Source organism: Rattus norvegicus, chromosome 1, assembly GCF_036323735.1.
Source record: "Rattus norvegicus strain BN/NHsdMcwi chromosome 1, GRCr8, whole genome shotgun sequence".
Classification (NCBI taxonomy): domain Eukaryota; kingdom Metazoa; phylum Chordata; class Mammalia; order Rodentia; family Muridae; genus Rattus; species Rattus norvegicus.
Window position 1 is genome coordinate 231,424,945 of NC_086019.1, and position 21,298 is coordinate 231,446,242.

Genomic DNA, 21,298 nt, shown 5'->3' on the forward strand with positions numbered 1-21,298 from the left:
AGAGGCTCAGTTAAGTGTGGACTCCTTTATTACTCAAGAACCTTCGGTGCTGGCCCTCAGATGGACGCTAACTTGTGCAATACACTAAATTAAAAAGGATCTTAGAAATAATTAGAAATTTGGATTCTGCCTATTTGATGTTTAGACTTATTTTAACGAATATTTAAATTTTAATATAATTTAAAATGTACAATATGGCATCTGTTTTACTTTTTTGAAATTAAAATATAATTGTACTATGTCCCCTCCTCTCCTTCCCCAATCTTGTCCATTGTCTCCCCCACCCTTGCACCATCACAGATTCATGGCCTTCTTTTCTTCAATTTAAAAAGGGGTCTTCTTTGACATTAGGAGGATCATATTGAGATACATATCAATAAAAGGATATGATGGCTGGGATGTGCTTTACATTGTATAAGAAAGAAAAAGAAAAAAAAAGAAGAGGGAGGTAGGGAGAGGGAGATGGGGATGGGGAGGAGGAGATGGGGAGGGGAGAGGAAGAGGGAGGGGGAGAGGGAGATGGGGAGGGGGAGAGGGAGATGGGGAAGGGGAGGGGAAGAGGGAGAGAGAGAGAGACACAGAGAGAGAGACAGAGAGAGAGACAGAGAGGCAGAGAGGCAGAGAGACAGAGAGACAGAGAGACTATCAGAGAGAGAGAGAGAGAGAGAGAGAGAGAGAGAGAGACAGAGAGAGAGGCTTCGACACATGGTGATGGTGCATGCCTTTAATCCCACCCCTTTGGAGGCAGGCAGGCAGATCTCTGTGAGTCCAAGCCAGCCTGGTCTACAGAGTGAGTTCCTTGCCTCAAAGAACCAAAAAAAAAAAAAAAAAAAAAGCTTTGACTTGAGAATGGGCATGGAACACGTGAGGAACATATATACATACACATATATGCATGAAACATTATAGCATTCTACCCACTTTTATGTATAACTTTTCAAAAATAAAGTTTTATGTACTTCCTGGAGATTCTTAAAAGAAATGCATTTAGATACTTGGCTACCAACTACAGAGTTTGTCACTGCTCAGCTGGTGCTGACACCTGTGAAGACACGGGTCAGAACCGAGGGACAGAACCACAGTGGGTGGGGCTGGCGGGAGACTGGCTCATGCTCTGCGCTCCTGTCCACTGCTCGTTCTTTGTCCAAAGACCAAACGAACAAACAGCAGAATGTGGAGTTGATGGGCAGATTCATCGAGGCCCCTGAGTAATTTCCCAGCTGGTCCATATTTAGTCACCCAATAAGGAGTCAATAACTGGCACAAAACATTCATAGTAATCCAGTAAGACAAGTAAATTCAAAATGGTATCCTGGAGATTTTATGCAAACAGCCATCCTTGGAATGAACTGATCTGAAGAAAAGTGGATGGTGGCCCACTAGTCCTTGCTAAGTCAGCCCGTCTGGGTAAAGCACCAGAGAGCATGTGTAGTTCAGGTCCAGTTAGAGCTCAAGGCTGTCTTTTTTTAACTTAACTTAATTTCCTCAATAAAGTTCAGAGTGTTCTTTGCTAATGTAATAAAGAGAAAATACAGATATGTAATTTTAGCTAGTAAATAAAAATGGATTAAATATTAAATCCTTAGCCTAGTTATAGAAAGAATGCTTTCTGTGCTGTCATCATCCAGAGACTCAGAACGCTGGGCTATGCAGGACTCACTGCACAAAGGCAACTTTTTGTTTTTCTTTTCACTTTCAAAAGCTTGAATCGATGAAACTATGTTCTATGCTTTAGAAGGAATCATCTATCACCCAAGATTTTTACATGCATGCATGCATGCATGTCTATCAGCAATGAATACATCTCTCTCATAGATATAAACATGTTTGTTCTGAGACAGAGTCTACATGGTCCAGGTTGACCTTGAACTTGAAATCCTCCTGCCTCAGTCCCATTTAAATTTCTGTGTGATGTACTATTTCTGTGTGATGACTACAAGTAGCTGTGCACATGAGGAAGATGAAGATGACAACCACAACAGAAATTGGGACACATTTCAGTTCTTCAATAGGACAAGGAGGGGCTGGAGAGATGGCTCAGTGGTTAAGGGCACTGACTGCTCTTCCAGAGGTCCTGAGTTCAATTCCCAGCAACCACATGGTGGCTCACAACCATCTGTAATGGAATCTGATGCCCTCTTCTGGTGTGTCTGAAGACAGCTGCAGTGTACTCATATAAATAAAAGTAAATCTTTGAAAAAAATAGGACGAGGAAATTATTTCTCAGACCTGGGGCAGGCTTCTCCTCCCCCCCCCCCCCAGTATTCTTGGCCTACTTTTTCTGCAGGGTTTTTTCTTTCTAAGTTTCCATTTGAATGAAAGGGAGGATTATAAAATTTAGCACTATGGTGACCCTTCCGATTCTGTAGCTAATGAGAATTTTCAGCAGTTGCTTACACAGGACTCACTGTCAGGGAACTAGCTTCCAACTGTCCCCTGTAACCATGTCATATCTCAGAGAGAAGTCTCATGTAAATGCTTGTAGGATATCCTGGACACACACGCTGCAAGAGTCATGGCAGTGTGTCAAGGGTTTCTATTGTTTTTCAGTAAGCTTTAAGAACTAATGTTTACACTACTCAATTTCCTTGTGATCCATCACTTCCCCCACCCCCACCCCTCCTCCCTCTTGGAAGCAGGATGTGCAGATTCAGGGGTCTTGTTCCAAACTCTCTACTTTGGCAAAGCCTTTTCCAGTTTTCTCAAGAACCTACTCCAGTACCTTATCACCAGAGCCCGAGGACCAGGCACGGCGGCCTTCTACCCTTTGATAACTAGGTAGGTTGTAATATAAGGTTTTAATTTTAGCGTCTTTCCCCCATTGTGCTTACAGGCTAAGGGACACGATGGAGGACCATGGATTTGGGCTCAGAGGAATCTGGGTATAAGGCCTGGAGTCAGCATTTTAAGTTCAGCAGACCCAGGATGCTTAACTTGTGTATTCTCCATCTGTCAAGAGTGAGCCTGTGCCATTCCCTTCTTAGTGTCCTTATAAGGACGGAGGAAAACCAACCTCTGAGGCCAAGCAGTGCTGGTTCAAAGTACGTTCCCAAGCAGCGCTAACTAAGGCAGGGCATAGATGAGCTGAGCCTAGGGACGGTGTCTTCAACGTCCACGAATCATGCACTGTATATATACTTGATGAATTCATAATAGATAATATATATTAATGCTTTAGTATTTATAGGTTATATCTAACATAGAATCTTTTTTCTACCAAGACTTGGATAAGTTGATTTTGCAAAATACTGAGAATTATGTGTCTGGCTTACACTGACTGAGGTATCTTTTGCTTGGTAGAAAGTTGGGAATGAGCAACACAGAATAATTAATATATCTTTCTTTCTTTCTTTTTTTTTTTTACAGTTTCCCTGTCACCATCCCACACTGACCATCTGTCCCCTCTGTCACTACCAGCGGGAGACTCTTGCCAGTCAGCCACAGATACTGCAGCTAACCTGTAGCAACTGGCAAAAACTGGAACAAACATCAGTCCTTTCCCCAGACTCATGAACAATTGTAACATGTAGACAGTCTTAAATGGGAGAATTAGCCATCATCTAAATCAAGAGCGAGGAGAATGAGAAGTCCACATGGTTGCAGCTTACTTAGGCAACTGATCTAATGAGAAATACAATTTTAGTATGATACAATGTGTTAAAGGTGACATGATTGATTGACTTTGGTTTCCTGTCACAAGTCATGGGTTGGCCATTACTAAAATCCTATATTACTTTAATGACTAAGTAAGACCCAGTAGGTCAAAAACATTTGCTGCTGTAACATCCTAGGCTTCACTGGGTGACACCAAATGAGTGTCCACCACAGCACGGATGGGAAACGAAAGCCACTTAGTTTCTGTTCTCACAGAAATGTCTAGGAGCAGACTTTAAAATCAGATCAGTAATTCCTATGCAGTGTAGACATTCTGCTGGCTACTGAATGGTTTTGGATGAAACACTCTGAGAGTTCGTCTCACGGAAATGCTTGTCATTAGAAGCACACATCTGAAATCCCGAGACCTCAGACTTCATTGTGTCAACACCGCCCATAGGCGTGTTATCGGCTACTGTGAGCTGTTAGTTTTCTCATTTCCCCTTTCAGGTCTCTTTCTAAGACCCTCATATCGCGTCTCTGCTAGACTCAGCCTTTGCTTTGGTGGAGTACGTGCACAGGTGATGTTTCAACCACAGACCCAAACACACACTGATGGAATGACCGAAAGCAGACAGGAAGTGCCATCCTCGTACACTGATGGAGAGGAGCATAACACAGACCATTTACGCCAGTTTATGGGAAGGGAGAACAGGCAGCAAGGCTGGAAAAGGGCGCACTGGCTTTTTATAAATGTAAACACGTACTTTTCATAGAATGCGGTAAGAGCACACATCATTTGTCACAGAGGAATGCAAAATTGCACCAGGTAAAAGACGGGACAAAAATTTTCACATTTTTAGCTTACTTGAACCATTCAAAAACTAACCCTACCTCAACTCCATATTCTTTAGCAGGTTAGTATTAAACTAGTGTATTCATATCACAAAATACCACTCAGCAGTAAAAAGGAGCCAACTATCGATGCAGAATCTGATGTGCATTATAAGAAGTGAAAACCACCCTGCAGAGCTCCATGCTGTCAAAGCAGTTTTTTGTGGTTTTTGTTTTCTACAGCCCAGGCTGGCTTTGAACTCCCAATTCCTCCTGCTTCTTCCCCCTCATCTCCCAGCACTGGGACCACCAATGTATCAGCAATGCTCATCTCTGTACACAATATTCTAGAAATGCCAAGTTATAGACATGATAAGGCATCTATCCACAGTAGTGTGAGATTAGGGAAGGGCTGTGAGGGGGGAGGAGGCGAGGCTAGGAAAGGGTGGTGGGAGGGACCTCAGAGAAGGAACTGTTCTGGCCTTCATCCTGGTGGGAGTGGCTACATGAACCCACGTGAACCTGCCTATGTACATAATTGTAACCCCTCTCCCCCTGACCCATAACGCACATGCGCACACAAAACTGGAGAAATTAAGAAGCCTGAGACACAGCAGTGGGTCATACTCAGGTCTATCCCCTGAGTATGGTATTGTACTGAAGTCATTTAAGACACTACCATTGTGGGGACTGGAGGTGAAGCGTGTATATGATCTGTCTATGACTGTCTCCAACTGTTGCAAGCAACTCCATAAAAAAAGAAGAGAAAAAGACTTTATAGGTGGAAACATTTAGAGTCTTTAGAGTCCTTACAAATACACTTTTTTTTGGTGGTTGTTCTTAGTAGGGGCCTGGGTTGGCCAGGTATCTCCAGCTTCCCTAGGGAAAGACAGGATGCCGCGCTTTCCCACAGACTCAAGGGACTCCTGCCAGCCTAGACTATCTTTTACTTCGAATTAGTTTTATTCACTTATTTGCCCAATTACTCCGAATTAGATTTATTCTTGCATTTTTTTTTACTGCACAGGAGTAACTAATATTGTAGATAGCAAAACTCTAAAGTAATTTAAAATAGGGGTGCCAATTAAGTATCATATGGAATCATGGTACTTGCAAAAATCTATTTGGAGAAAGAATTCATTTGTCCTCCCCACCCCCCAGGTTATCTTTGAAAAGAAAAAAAAATAGGTATGGTGATATATGACTCTAATATCTGCATTAGAGGCTGAGGCAGGAGGATCATCAATTTGACACTATCCTGGGGTACATAGAAAGAACGGATGCTCTAAATGTTCTAAACCCAAAACAAACCAACAATGAAAACAACAATAAAAAACCCAGACAAAAGCAACCCTCCTCCAAACTATCTAAATTAAATGCAGAAAGACAGGAAGTACAGCTGAAGTATGAACACCAATCATAACACCAAATTAACACAAAGTAAGCCATATTGCAGCCCACTCAGATGCAAGCTCACGGGCATCCAGTCCATAAATCAGGAGCTCGTGGTACACTGGAGCAACTCACTTTGCTCATCAAAATGTTCCAGTAGAAGCCGGTTTCATTAAAGTCTCGGGGCCTATTAATATTTATGATAACAGTGATTTGTGGGAAAAGAGAAAATCGATTCCACACTGCTGAAAAATTAATAACTTTGCTGCTTAACAAAGAATGATAATAAGTGTAAATGACTCATTTAGGCCATCAATTATCCAGACTGGCTCTAATATGACTCCCACTCGAAGGAGTAAGAAATACTTAGATCGTAAACACGAGTTCCCACTCATAGTCTTTGTCAGCCTTTCACTTTTCCCTAGCGTGCTCCCAAAATATTGCACGATGTCATAATTTGTCAAAATTTATTAAATGACACAGGACTCTAGATTTCTCATAGATAGATTACACCAGAGGGGAAGGGAGATAATCACGGTAAATTAAAAACGAGTAAAGAAAAAAACAATTTAGAATTGCCCTTCCAAAATTCATACATAAAATTTCAAATTACAAATCTTAGCTCGGTCATTTCATGCTGCGCTCTGGGGTGCAGGGGCAAACAGTGTGATGCTGTAGAGAGGTGATGTGGCTGCAGAGAGGGCCGAGGAAGGAACATTGGCCTCTGAGGCACTTATAGTCTGGCTTGTGGGGATTCAAACTCAGGTCTTTACCCAAGAAGCCACACTCCACCCGGCCCCACTTTCCACTCCCCCGTCCCCGACCCCTGATTTCCACTGACAGATGCAGGAAGAGGAGGCTGAGTCTCCCATTGCAGTCCTGCAGATCTCCCAGCCAGCGCCTCTTCTTCCCTTCCCTTTGGACCCTAAAATCAAACGCCCAGCAGCAGGCACATGTCAGTCCTGCATTATAAGCAAGCCTTTTCACCCAGGAGTGTGAATAGCTCCTCGCCTCCTAAGTAACATCATTTTCATCCCCCTTCCCCAATCCTTTAAATAAACTAGCTTAACTCTTCATTGTGCCAAATAGAACCCAGAGGGGCAATCTGTCATTTGGATGTAAAAATTCAGATACGAATCTGTTTATTGATCACACCAGTCTACTTCGCTCCCATTTTAATTTTAAAGCAGATAGCCATCTGCCTGAGGAAAGGGAAAAAAAAGACCTTTACTGGAGGGTTTTTTCCCTGTTACAATTAAGAGGCTTAAAAACCTTTTAATTTAAAACCCCAGGGGGAGAAGGACGCATACCTAAGGGAGGCAGAGGTCAATGTCAAATCAAGCTCTGACGATCATTACAACATGGCTGCCGTGTGTGTGGGGGAATCACTGAAATATAAATACACTTCTGCTAAGCTAATGACTCGATGTGAGTATAGCCAGTGCAGTGCTAATCCCAAGTGACTCGGAGGAAATCATCTGCTTTATTAAGTTCTCAATGACATTTCTGGCACGTCTTTTGGCAAAACTGGATGTTCCCTTCAAAAGGACTGCAAGAGTAACTGGAAATACGGAAGTCATAAAAGACAGATTTCTTGGAGCGGCACCCATGCCTGTCTCTCTTTATTCTCACATATTCTAACTTATTATTCTTTTGTTCGAACACAGTTTCCAAGAGCTATTCGCTAATTACCCACTGAGCACCAAGCATGTCCAGACAAAGGCCGAGGCTTGATCCTCAGGCTTAAGGATCTCTCCAGGAGAAAATAACAAGGTATTAAATATCTCATGAAGGAGGTGAGGTTAGGAGGAGGAGGAAGTGTGGCACGGTGATCTCGGAGGAACGGGTGTCCCAGTAGTCCTGAGAGGAGTCAGGAAGAGGGAGAGAAGACAGGAAAACATGGTCTGGCAGAGTAAGCCAAGAGAATAAGGGGTATGCTAGGAGGCACGGGTTGGAAGTTAATGGCACGCTGAAAATGAGTGAAGAGGCAATTGAAATTCCAGATGAACACCCAGAGTTTCTAGGAAAGAAGATCCGAGAAGGTGGAATCATGTAGTAATCAGGAGACAGGCTGGATGAGACATGGCGATTTATAGTGTGCGGAACATGGGAGAGGAATGAAGAAAAGACATGAAGAATCAGGGCACTGCTTTGGCCGACGAGCTACCTGAGGGTCATGCTGTCTGGGCTGGGAAAGCCAAGAAGAGTACAGGCTTGGTGCACGATAGCACAGTGCGTGGGAAAGCAGTTCTCACAGGGATGCTCAACTTGGTTTTCCTATTATGCTGGTAGCCTGCAGAGAGTTTGGACTCTCTGTTTGTGACAGCAGGTGACCAGTGATGTCCTGACAGTCACCATCACTCTTTCCCTGAGACAACTTCACTTATAGAATGGATAGTTATCATAGTGACAGAGTCCGAGGGAGAGGGAGCGCTTCAAGAAAAGGGACCAATTATTTACATATCCGACTTTCCCCACTGGCAGCCAGTTAACACGGGGACAGTAGAGGTCCCGGAACCTAGATGATTACATTTGGAAAAGGCCCTTTGGATCCTGTATGGGAACCAGACTGAGCAGGTTTGAAGTACACAAGATTAGTTTTTGAGAAGAGTTTTTAGTGGTGTGTGCACCATGGGATGATGCTGGTGAGGGATTGGCCGTCACAAAGGGAAGGCTGACACAGGGCAAGCCAGAAAGAGAGACAGGGCTTTTAACCAGAGTGCTTGCTTGTATGCTGAGGTCATGTAGCTCATTCCAAAAAAGAGTCCAGACAGAGACGCTTTGATTGGAAGCAGGGAAGCAATTCCTAGGAAACAGGGGACAGCACGGCCAGAGCTGGCTTAACAAGTTACACAGGAATCATCTCCCAACAGTATCCGGGCTAAGAGAAATGGAATTCCCTAGTCTGAGACCTTACAGCAGAATGTGTCTGCAGGATGGAGAGTGGAAAGCTGGGAATAATGAACACACCAAGCACTTAGCAGACGTCCTGTGCCTGTTCAGAAAACCACAGAGAACCTGTGGGGCAAACTGCTGTGGATCCTTTAGTTTCTATTTGTTTAGTTTTAGTTCATCGTCCACAGTGACTGATTTAACAATGACATTTTCATCTAATTGTATCCAATGTGACCATGCTCGCCACCCCCAACATCCTCTCCTTCTTCCTTGTGCTCTTCTTCTTGCTGACCCATTTCTGAATCCCAAACAAGGCCCCCTCCTCGCCCCTGCACCTCCCTGTCACACAGGCATGCATATATTCTAGATTGTACACATGAGGGGAGTATGCAAATGTAACAGGAAGATCTCCAGTTTCTTTGTCTCCCACAAATGCCCTACTGTGATTCTTTTTCATGGCTGAATAGGAAACAGCACTGTGTATACGGATGGTGTTTTCTTTATCCACGGTCAATGGACACCTAGGCAAACTGAGGCTACTCTGAGGTGTTCTGCGGTAGACTTGGCTGTGCAGGTGTCTCTGTGGTATGCTGACGTAGGGTTCTTCGGGTAATATAGGCAAAAGTAGCACAAATGGATTATATGGCAGTTTGAATTTTAGTTTTTGAGGACCCCCAAACTGATTTACATAGTGTCTTAAGAGTTTAGTCCATGTCTCTGTCAACAAAGCGTGGAGGGTTTGTTATTTAAGTCCTCAATGGGGTGCTCCTGACATTGGAAAAGGTTTTTTTTTTTTGTTTCTTTTTTTTTTTTGACAAATATTTGGATGCATTTCTCTCTTACCTCACATGCCCTTCCTAATTATCACCTGTTGCGATGACAAACTATAGTCACCAAAATGTGTCATGCTATTTCCTAACCAATACGTAGATTTTTCTTCGGAATAATGTTTCTACTGCTTTGCCTACCCAGAGAATTCCTTGCATCCTCCAGTATCAGGCTGCGATATCACCTACTCCGATTCTTACAATACACTGTCATCACCAAATCTCTTGGACCATTTGGCAATGGATCAAACATGGAGGTCACTCATGCTTAGCAACAAGGTTACGTCCCAATATGAGCCCAGTTCACTTTTCTCCTGCTGGAGTGCTACCATAATAATGTTCTATGACTGGCTTCTTTCTGAAGCCTCATGTAGACAGCAGGGTTTTAACAGAAAAGATCCCCAGTCATTAGGTACCAGCACTGGCCTCAGAGTGACCCTGCAGTCCCCTAGATCTTAATACCCATCAGCCATACTAGAGTTCAGCTCTGAGAAGTGGAGGAGATACAGAGAGGGAAAGGCACAAAGAGTCTGGGCCAAAAAAATAAAAATAAAAACAAACAAGTTAAAAACAACCAACCAAATGATCTATCAACTGACCAACCAACCAACCAACCAACCAACCAACCAACCAACCAAACCAAAACACTCCTGTCTAAATTAGATAAAAAAAGGTACGATTAAGTAATGCTAAAGGGCAAACATTAAACATAATGCCAAATTACCATATGATACAAACCTAGATATGGGGGAAGAGGGAATTTTAATTGAGAAAATGCCTTTATAAGATTAGCCTGCAAGAAGTGGCTGGGGATTTAGCTCAGTGGTAGAGCGCTTACCTAGGAAGCGCAAGGCCCTGGGTTCGGTCCCCAGCTCCAAAAAAAAAAAAAAAAAAAAAAAAAAGATTAGCCTGCAAGCAAGTCTATATATAGGGCATTTCTTGATGTTGGAGGGCCTGGTTCACTCTGGGTGGGTGCCACCCCAGGGTAGGTGGTTGTGGATGGTATAAGAAGGCAGGCTGAGCAAGCCATGGGGAACAGGCCAGTTAGCAGTGCTTCTCCATGGCCTCTGCTTCAGTTCTTGCTTTCTTGGCTCCCCTTAATAGACTGTGGTGCTGTGACCCGGGGGGAGTAAGCCAATCAGGCCCTTTGCTAGGGCTGCTTTGCGTGATGGTGCTTATCACATCAGTAGAGACCCTAACTAAGACAGCATCCGTCAGATTACAAAGCAGTCCTTAGGAGACACCAGGAACCCCAGGAACAGAACCCCACACTGCACATAGCTTGACCCTCAGAGCTGACTTGGCAGGCCAGGGATTGGGGTCAGGCTCAGCATTTACATGCTCCCATACCTCGGGGATGAAAGCATTTGTCAACAGAAGAGCAAGTTCCACAACCTGCATCTTACAAAGATTCAAATAAAATTTGATTCCTTGACGTTGGTTTCTATTCTTTGTTAGAACAACAAACATGTTAGAAAATAGAAAATAAACAGGCATATCTTCAGGGTCTCATTTTTGATGAAAAGTCATGTTTGGCTATGTTCTCTCAGGAATGGGCTCAGGAAACAGACATACACACAGACGCGTGCACGCACGCATGCGCACACACACACACACACACACACACACACACACACACACACCCTATGTAATGGCATTCACATTTGATCTTTTCTCTTCCTGGCATAGAAGCATGTTGCCCCAGCAGACTGTAGAAAAAGGTTTTCAATATTACTGAGAGAAACACACACACACACACACACACACACACACACACACACACACACACACACACACACACTCAGAGGCAAGGGGTGAAGGGAAAAACAAATCTAGACTGGAGAGGCTTGCAGTATACTTTGGGGAATTTGGAAGTAACTTTTCACCCACATCCTGCTAGGGTAGAAAAACCCCCCACAGGATTAAAGGTTTCCATTAAAATGTGTGTGTGTTTTCTTTTCCTCTCTTTTTTTTTTTTTAAAGAAAAACATGAATCCTCCAGATAGCTGAATAGCTCTGCAGGATATTTTTCTGTTTGCTTGGTTCCCACTGCTCCTCCTATGACCTGTCAAAAGATAATAACAGCAAAAAACACCACAGAGGTTGGAGAGCCAGCTCAGCAGGTAACAGTGCTGGCTGCTCTTCCAGAGGACCTGGCTTCTCTTCCCAGCACCCATGTCAGATGGTTCACAACAGCCTGTGACTCCAGAATCCCCCAGCTCCCATGGTGGGCACACACACGCACATGAATAAAATAAACAAATAAATCACCAGAAGACCCTTAGAGCGAATCTTTACATCTCCATTGTTGAGATCACTTGCTTTTCCCCCCAGACAGAAGTGAGCTCTGTCACCGACCTCCTAAGCGACAAGTTGCACAAGTTTTTTCATTTTAAAATTAGAAAACACTTTTACATGCATGGGTATTTTGCTTGCACACATGCCCACTGCCCACAGAGGCCAGAAGAGGGTGTTGAATCCCTGGAACTGGAGCTACAGATGGTTGTGAGCCACTATGTTGGGGCTGGGAATAAAACTGTGTCCTCTGGAAGAATAAATAGCCAATGGTTTTAACCGCTGAGCCATTTTTCTTACCTCTGAATAAGTTTCCAACTCTTCTCTCTTTCTTCAAGACACAGTCTGACTATGTAGCGCTAACCGGCCTAAAGTTCACTATGAAGGCCACGTTGGTCTCAGACTCACAGAGGTCTGCTTGCTTCTACAGTCCCGTGTGTGGCATTAAAGGTGTGCATGCCCAAAATCTAGATACTTTGTTTTAAGAATTTCTTCAGCAATTAAAACAGGAACATGGCTGTGTAGAATTCAAGGGGCTCAAAGAGAGAAGGAGACCAGAGAACAGTAGGAGCAGACATGCAGCGTTTATAGGTCACGGTGGGTCTCCAGACAGCCCTTCATTAATCCCCTACCAAGTACATTTCCCCTAAACTCAGTCTCCTCAGCCGAAATCCCATTTCATCCATGATTTGAATATGGCTTTCCTTGATGGTTTCTGCATTAAATCTAAATTTCATTTCCTTCTCAACTCCCTTCCCCCGAGGGAGGAAGAAATGTAAAAGTTCTCATGTTATTTTATCAAAGGAAGCTGAAAGAGACTATTATGCAAACCAGCAAAGATGTGTTAACAGACCCCGGGTCATTCCCTTATCATCTACCATTTCTTCAAGAGATCTGGGGAGCCTGGGTCAGCACTGGGCCAGGGAAAGACGGGATCGCACACATCTATTGTGGAACTTCCTCATATCTAGGCTATTACTGGCAGGCAGCAGCTAGAGCTCCCACAGTTGAGATTATCTCAAAGGGAATCGGAGACATGCCCTTACCCGGCAGTCTCTCTGTAGTGTCTTCATAAGGGCATTGTATGTTTCTGTATCGAAATACAGCCCCTCATGCATGTCCTGCAGGAAGTCCAGGTCCTTAAACGTGGGGTTGGGTTTCTCCCTCTCTTTTCGGGACGCCCTTCGTTTGTACGTGGAGCCTTTCAGGTCATAGGTCAAGTGCATCCTCATGGCACGCGGCAGCACGTTGTTCATCACCACGATGCGGATGTTGATGCCTCCTGACTGCATGCAATACAGACCATAGAATTTCGGCAGGAGAGTCCTTGGATTCTGGTTTAGATTCTAGGATGAAAAAAAAAAAAAAAAGGAAAAGTTTGCTCTGCTTCATTCTCACAAAATAATTCTGCACTAAAAGTGAGTTTTGAAGCTAATATGATTGAACCCAGGAAGTGCTGTTAACGTCAACCGGAAAAAAAAAAACATTTCTAATTTACTCTCCTTGCACTTCCTGCCCTCTCCTCCCTCAAGCCTCCTTATAGTCCCTTCTGTTCCCCTAGAAACGTGATCCCTTCATGTCACAGATGCTTATATATTTGAGTTTTTTCTTTTTAAAGAGTACATTTTTTACATTATTTCCCCTTGCCCCTCCTTTCCTCTCAACCCTCCCAAACCCTCTTTCAAACTCGTAGCCCTTTTTTCTTTAATTGTCATTGCTTATACATGTGTGTACTTGATACATGTGTAATACATACATACGACTTGATCAGACTGCATTACGTTGCTTGTGTGTGTGTGTGTTTTCAGGGAAGACTGGTATTGGAGAACCAAATGGTCGCTCATTTTTTTTTAAATAAAAATCTCATTTTCACTTATTTTTGTGCAAGCCTGCAGGTATCCACGCAGCAGGGGAGAGAATGTCCCTGGAGGCTGGTTCTCTCTTTCTACCGTGTGGGTTCCAGGGATTGACCCTAAGCCATCGGGCTTGGTGGAAGGTGTCTGTGCCTAATGAGTCATCTCACTGTTCCCACAAACATTGCTTTTATGCACATAAGGGATGGGATATTTTTTGAGGCTGACTCAATTTAATACGATTACCTCCAATTGCAATGATCTTTCCCCTCTAAATGACACAATTTCATTCCTCTTTATGGCTGAAAAGAAGCTCCATTGTGTATGCGTACCACATTTTTCTTTACCCACCCTGCCATCGACAGACAGCTAGAATGGATGGCTGTGCACGTTGGCTCTGTTGTCTCTAATTTCCTTCGAAATCTGTTCTTGGAATAGCAACATAACCATTCTAAACTCAAGGCAGCAAAAGTTGAATTAAACATGCCCATAAATCTCCAAATTAGTTTCAACTAAACACAGGCAAGAACTGATGGGTACTGCTAGAGACTATTCTCTAAGGTAGCTAAAGAGAAAATTAATTTCCTGGGGCTAAGTGGTGAATCATCTAAAACTCAATTCTGCTGGCAAAACTGTCTTCCTAAATGGTGGGACCAATCTGCAAGCGTGGCTGCAGGACAGTGCATTACTACTACTCTTGGCAGGAACAAACGCTGCAAGGTGTCAGTATCTTTATGGATAGTACAGTTTATTAAAAAGCCGAGTATCACTGGTTACTGCAGATAGTTACTCTTCTTGATGCATTTCAGCTACCTCAGCGATAATCTCGTGCTAGCATCATTGGCTCATTGTTCTGTGTTGCAACACTGCTGCACTTCTTGATCCATCCCGGGTTTCTACAGTCTTAAAATTCTATATGGAATAAATATTTTCTCCTAGTGTGTGGTCATTTTATTATACAAATGAAGACAGACTGTCTTAGGGTTACTATCGCCGTGATGGAACATCAATGCCAGAGAAACTTGGGGATGAAAGGGTTTATTTGGCTCACATTTCCTTATCACCGCTCAGCATCAAAATCAGTGTATGGTAACTCAGTGGGTAACTTAGTCTGGGCAGGAACCTGGAGGCAGGAGCTGATGCAGACGCCTTGGAGGGATGCTGCTTTCTTGCTTGCTCCTCATGGCTTGCTTAGCCTGCCTTCTTATAGAACCCAGCACCACTAGCCCAGGGGTGACCCCACCCACAATGGACTGGGTTCTCTCCTATCAGTCACTAATTAAGAAAATGCCTTAATCAGGATCTTATGGAGGCATTTTCTCAATTGAAGTTGCCTTAAGAGTAAGTAGGATATTTAAGTAGCTTACTAAAGGGCGTATAACAAAGGCAGTATGATATAGTAGATTGGAGAGATGTGTCAGTAGGTTAAGGCAGTTGTTGCCAAGCCTTGCCAACCTAAGTTTGACTCCCAAACCAGACTATTGGCCCCAATTCTTCCTCCAATGCCCTGATTTGAGGAAATCATTCTATGTGATTACATTACCCTTAGGTCTATTTTTGTTCTGTCCTTTGTCAGAGTCATATTTATCTATTTCTTATGCTTCTGTTTAGTTTAAGAATGTTTCTATTTCCTTCCAACTTTGTAATAATTTTCACCACTATATTTGGCCTTACTTCATAAGCAATACATGCTATGTATGCAAGAGATCTGATATAGAAATGCAATGTCCATGAAGTAGACAGCAAATAGGCTTTCCCTGTTGAGTTTAAATCCAACCTAGGGTAATAAAACACAGACGAATATAATGGATCTGCTCCTGGACTCCTCACGTGAACCGCTGGTCCACCTACTGAAGTTGTAGCTGTACAATACATGGCCTCAAAAGGATCTCATTTTCCTTATTGATTGTCTATGTGTAGTGGGGATGTACATGCCATGATACATGTGTGGAGATCAGAGGTCAACTTAGAGAAGAGAGTTTTCTCCTTTCAGCATGTTGGTTCCAGAGATCTGACTCAGGCTGCAAGGCTGGGTGGCAACCACCTTTACCCACTGAGGAATCTCATTGGTCCATCATACCACATCTGTAACAGTACCTACAACTTTATAGATTTTTAGTACAGGTTACAATACACAAGCACATGGTTTTCCTTTTGTGTGTGTGAGTGTGTGTGTGTATTTTTGTATGTGTCTGTGTTTATGTTTGTGTATGTGTGGTGCTTACTATATACCTGTATGCATGTGTGTATGTGTATGTTTATGTGTGGGCACCTGTGTGTGTGCATGCATGCATGTGGAGGCCATAAGTTTATATTATCTTCTTCAATTACTTTCTTTTCTACTTTGTATATTGAGAGGCAGGGTCTCCCATTTCAACCCAGAGCTCACAGATTCTGCTGATTTTGCCAACCTGCTTGTTCTGGAGATCCTGCTTCTACCTCTCATGCACTGGGACCAGGGAGGGCCTCCATGCTTGCTTGGCACTTACACTCATTTGGAGACAATAGGAATCTTTACACTAGCAAGTTCAAGAATAAGGTATCATTGTTTCACATACTTTTATATCACTCTCCTTTAAGAACCTTTTTGCTAATGTTTTTAGGTAGCATAAAGTAATGAATGTCACTGAGTTCTTGGTTTTAATTGTTAATGGGACACACCTGAGAGTCACCGAGAGGAAAGCCTATAAAGATGAACTTTCTAGATCAGATGGATGGCCTGCTTCACGTCTGTGTGTAACTGTTTTGATGGGCCCAGTCCACTGTGGGTGTTAACATCCCTAAGTAGGTGATATAGCTATGTAAGAAAGCCACTTAAGCATAAGCCTGTAAGTATTCACCATTCCCCTGGGTTCCTATCTCCGGGTTCCAGTCTTGAGCTCCTACCCAGGCTTCCTTCAATGAGGGATTATTAGTAGACGTGTAAGCCAAATACATTCTCTCCTCTCAAAGTGTTTTTTCACAGCAACAGAACAGAAACTAGAGTACGTTATGACCTATGTAAACGTGTGTATGTGAACACAACGCACGCAGATACACACACACACACACACACACACACACACACACACACACACACCATTATGACTTGCTCACATCCACACGCTTCCCTCTCCCTGGCTTTGCTGATCCCCCTCCTCTCCCTGTAGCCCTAGTTTCTCTTTAAAGTCAGATTCCATGAGTATTTGTTTTGAAAGATTTAAGCATTTTGGAGTTTTCCTTATTACAGTTCTTCCTGAACTGACTATTATTCTGATGTTATATTCACTGTAACTCGTTTCCCAAAGAGAATTATAGTGCCTTCCTACATGTTTATCTTATTTTTCTAATTACTGCCATCACAAGGGTCTTGCCCCCTTATATTCTCCTCTAGTGTCTTCTATAGGACAGAATATAATGGAAATCTACCTGAACACAAATTGATCTTATGTTTTACCACTCAGAAGGACTCTTATTGGGATTTCTAGTTTACTTTCTTTAATTTTTATTTATGTCTAAGTAAGCATGTCACGCTGCACATGTGTGCATCCTCTTAGAGACCAGAAGAGGTAGTAAGATCCTTGGAGTTGGAGTTCTAGAGAATGAGCGCTGGGAACATAGCTCAGGTCCTCTGGAAGAGCAGCAAGTGCTCTTAAGCAACGGGCCACATCCCAGTCCCCGGCTTGTTTTCTTGAAGATCTTCTCATTTTCAATTGTGTCATGAGAACATTGCATATGCTCTTCTCTGTTCTAGAGACTTCTCACAAAGTCACTCTGAGATTCTATCTCGCAAAGTCACTCAGAGATTCTAGCACAGGTGTGAGGATGGTAGGGGAGAGAACTCTTGCTCCCACAGACTTTACATGGGTCTCCTCTTCCCAACCACTCTGAGTCAGGGTCTTATTCTGAAGTATAGGCTGACCTGGAATTACTAGCCTTGAACTAAAGTAATTTGCTTTAGCCTTGCAAGTGATCGATTAGAGGCCATCATGCCTGGCTTCTATGAACTCTTAGCCGTTGATAAATGTAGAACCTATGTGTGTCCTTAGTTCATCCATCCATCCATCCATCCATCCATCCATCCATCCATCCATCCATCCATCCATCCATCTATCTATCTATCTATCTATCTATCTATCTATCTATCTATCTATCTATCAATCACGGCTTGTTGTAGAAGGTAAGTCACTGGGGGCGGGCATTGAGGTTTCAAAAGCCTATGCTAGGCCCAGTCTCTCACTCCCTCTCCGTCTTCCTCTCCCTCTCCTCCATTCCCCTCCCCCTTCCCTACTGCCTGAGGATCAGGACATAAAGCTCTCAGCTGCTGCTCCAGTGTCATGCCTGTCTGCTTCCCATCATGATGATCATGGATTGACCCTTTACAAGTGTAAGCAAGCTCTCAATAAATGCTGTCTTTTATAAAGAGTTGCCTTGTTCATGGCATTTCTTCACAGTAATAGAAAAGTAACCAAGACAGCCCGTTTAACCTATGGCTGTGAATTCTGGCATGTAGTATGTATGAAAAGCTGGTATAGATCAGGTGCTGGCGTATGGGGTAGGAGCTGGAATGTAACCTCTGGCAGACTGACCTCAGCAGCTTTCTCTCTCTGAGTCACTTGCCTTCTTTTCCAGTTTGCCTCAGTTGTGTTACCTATGCCCTGGCAATGGCTACAGAGCCTAAAATTTCTGTGAGGATTAAAGGAGTTAATGGGAACAATACCAGAGGCCTTGGTTAACCGAAGGAGACAATTGATGACTGTCACCATGACCACTGCTGGGTGCAAAGAGCACTATCTCCTGTCTCTTTATCAGTACAGCTACGACACCCAGTCACTGTTATCCAGCTGAGGGAGCAAAGGCTCAGCTCTGATGAGTGATGACTGAGTTACACTTAAACCCAGGACTGTGTGTGATTCAACGACAACTCTGCTGCACTGCTCAGTTCTCCATTTACGTCACTTTCTCTTTTGATCCAGGGTCTCTCCGTGTATTCCAGGCTGGCCTGGAAATTGCGATCTTCCCACTTTAGCCTTCCAAACACGGGGATAACGGGTTTGCACTACCATGTTTGGTTGTTACTTCTTAGAATTAAAAAAAATTGTTATTATTACCAGCATGTATGTATATGTTCATGTATGATTTGCGGGCATGCACGTGCTACAGTCAGAGGATGATTTTGTGGGGTTGTTCATCTCCTTCTACCATGAGAGTTCTGTGGGCTGAGCTCAGTTTATCAGGCGTGTGTGGTTAACGCTTTTACCCACTGAGCTATCTTGCTGGCTCTGGTTATCACTTCCTACAGGCTAGTGAATGAATGCTACAAGGTAGTGTAAATACAAAGGAAGGAAAGCCCACAGGAACAAAGCCCCTTGAAGGATAATCGTAAACCTAAGTAAGGCAGAAACTATAGCTGTGTGCAGCCCCTTACCATGTAATAGCCTGGCAGCAGCTTCTGCAGGAACTCGGCTTCCTTATGCTGAACAGTTTTGATAATAAATTCATCATCGCTGGTCAAGAAAAACAAGGATCCACTGGCTCCAGGATTGGACAGTTCTATCAGCGGTTCACTGCAGATGGAGTACTGAAAAAAAACACAAAAAGCATGGTATGCATGCATGTATGCATATACTTATTTATGTATTCACAGTGCTGAACTGAACCCAGGACCTTCTCAGGCTTGGTATATGTTCTCCAATGAGCCACAATGCCCATTCTAAGCAAACATTTAAAGTAAACTTTTGGCGCCAGGGAGGAGGTGACCAGATAAAGTGTTTGCCAGCATGGAGATCTGTTTTCGGATCACCGGCAGCCATGTATAAAACTGGGTGTATACACATGTAATTCTGGTGCTGGCATGACTGATACAGGAAGATAGATCCCTGGAGCTCCGTAGCCAACTAGTAATGAATGCCAGTTTAGTGAGAGGTCTTTTCTCAAAATAAGATGACGAATGAACAGTACAGGAAAACATCTGACTTGACCCTTGCTTACACACACACACACACACACACACACACACACACACATGGCTGCACACAAGAACATGTACACATGGATGTATTAAACACACACAATTCAAAGTGTACTCTTTTTGAGATAGGGTCTCTCAATGTAGGCCAAAATGATCTCAAATTGGTTATCCTCCTGCTTCCTCTTTCTTACAATGGGATTAGAGGCTGGTGCCACCATGCATCATTAAAGTTTTAATGCTTTAAATGTGTGCATGTATGTGTACACGTGCATGTCAGTCAGAGAACAAGCTTGGGTGACATTCTCAAGAACCCTGCCCAGTTCTTTCGAAAGAGTCTTGCATTGGCCTGACTTATTAATTAATGAATTAAATAATCAGGCTAGATGACCTGGCTAGTAATACCCAGTGATTCCCTGTCTCTCCTTCCTCAATGCCGGGATTACAAGAGTATGTTCCTATCTTGACATTTTAAAGGGGGTTTTGGGAGTTGAACTCAGGTCCCCATGCTTTTGAGGCAAGCACTTAGTGACTGAGCCATCATTTTAGTCTAACTAAAGTACTCTTAGTGTCCCTGATGTGTCCATGGACAATGTCAAGGTAATACCCATTTGGCCTCTTTGAAAAGTTTCAAAAGATTTATTTACTTTTATTTTATGTGCATGGGTTTGTTTTTTTTTTTTGCTTGAGCATACATTGTGTATTGTGTGCATGAAATGACCACATCAAAAGACAGCATTAGATCCCCGGGAACTGGATGGTTACCTAACAAGTGGACACTGGGAATTGAACCTGGTCCGCTGCAAGAACAAGTGATCATAACCTTTGAGCCACAGTTTCAGACCCCTTGGCCTTTTTGAAGGAGTAAGTACTGTCTATGAGCGTTATAAGGAGGCTCCAAGTAAACTCGATAGCGCTCTAGGAGATTTTTACTTATTTTTCTAATTCCATGATGGGAAAGATGCATATGTCCTCCACACCTAGTGCCACATGACAGAATCAGGGATCACCATTTCTGTCTTGTGAGATAGTTAAACAGGAATGCAGCAGAAGGGGCTTTGTTTGCAGCAAGCCCATGTGAAGGCCCAGCTGAAGCCTCAGTGCCCATGAATATGCATCATTTCAACACCGAACCTCTGTCTTCTCTTTCCTCTGCTCTCCCAGGGGACATTGTCTACCGTCACTGCTTCAACAGATGATGTGACATCTGCAGCTCAGGAATGCAGGGCTCCAACTGTGTCTAACATTGTAACTGACATCTCTACTTGGTTACAACACACTACTTTACAGGTGACAAAACATGCAATCATATTTATTCCAAGGCTATGACTAAATTACATGGCTTTGCTGGGCATACACCTTTCATCCCTGCAGTGATAGATAGATCTCTGAGTTCAAAGCAAGCCTGGTCTACATAGTGAGTTGTAATAAATTGAAAGACTATGTCTCAAAAAAAAAAAAACCCCAAAAAACCCCAGAACAAACAAATAAACAAACAAAAAACTCAAGCAAGCAAACAAACAAATTATATGGCTTTTGTTGTTGTAATGGGAAGAATTTTTTTACCTTAGCAGGTCCAGCCATGAATTCTCACCACAGTCAGAATACGAGTGTGGTGAGAAGGGCCGTAATCCAGTCTTTAGTTCTCCCTTTCAGCCAGG

At 43.2% G+C, this 21,298-nt stretch overlaps 1 protein-coding gene across 8 annotated transcripts in view; it reads right to left on the reverse strand.

Annotated features, from left to right (window-relative positions):
- The window catches only part of Pip5k1b (phosphatidylinositol-4-phosphate 5-kinase type 1 beta), a 278,257-nt gene that overhangs the window by 93,109 nt on the left and 163,850 nt on the right, over positions 1-21,298 (reverse strand). For all 8 annotated transcript variants that reach the window (XM_039080207.2, NM_001012743.1, XM_063264723.1 and 5 more), the window contains 2 exons: positions 19,098-19,250; positions 12,884-13,183 (listed from right to left, as the gene is read on the reverse strand). In XM_039080207.2, the coding sequence (XP_038936135.1) occupies positions 12,884-13,183; positions 19,098-19,250 (453 nt within the window). The remainder of the gene's footprint in view (positions 1-12,883; positions 13,184-19,097; positions 19,251-21,298) is intronic.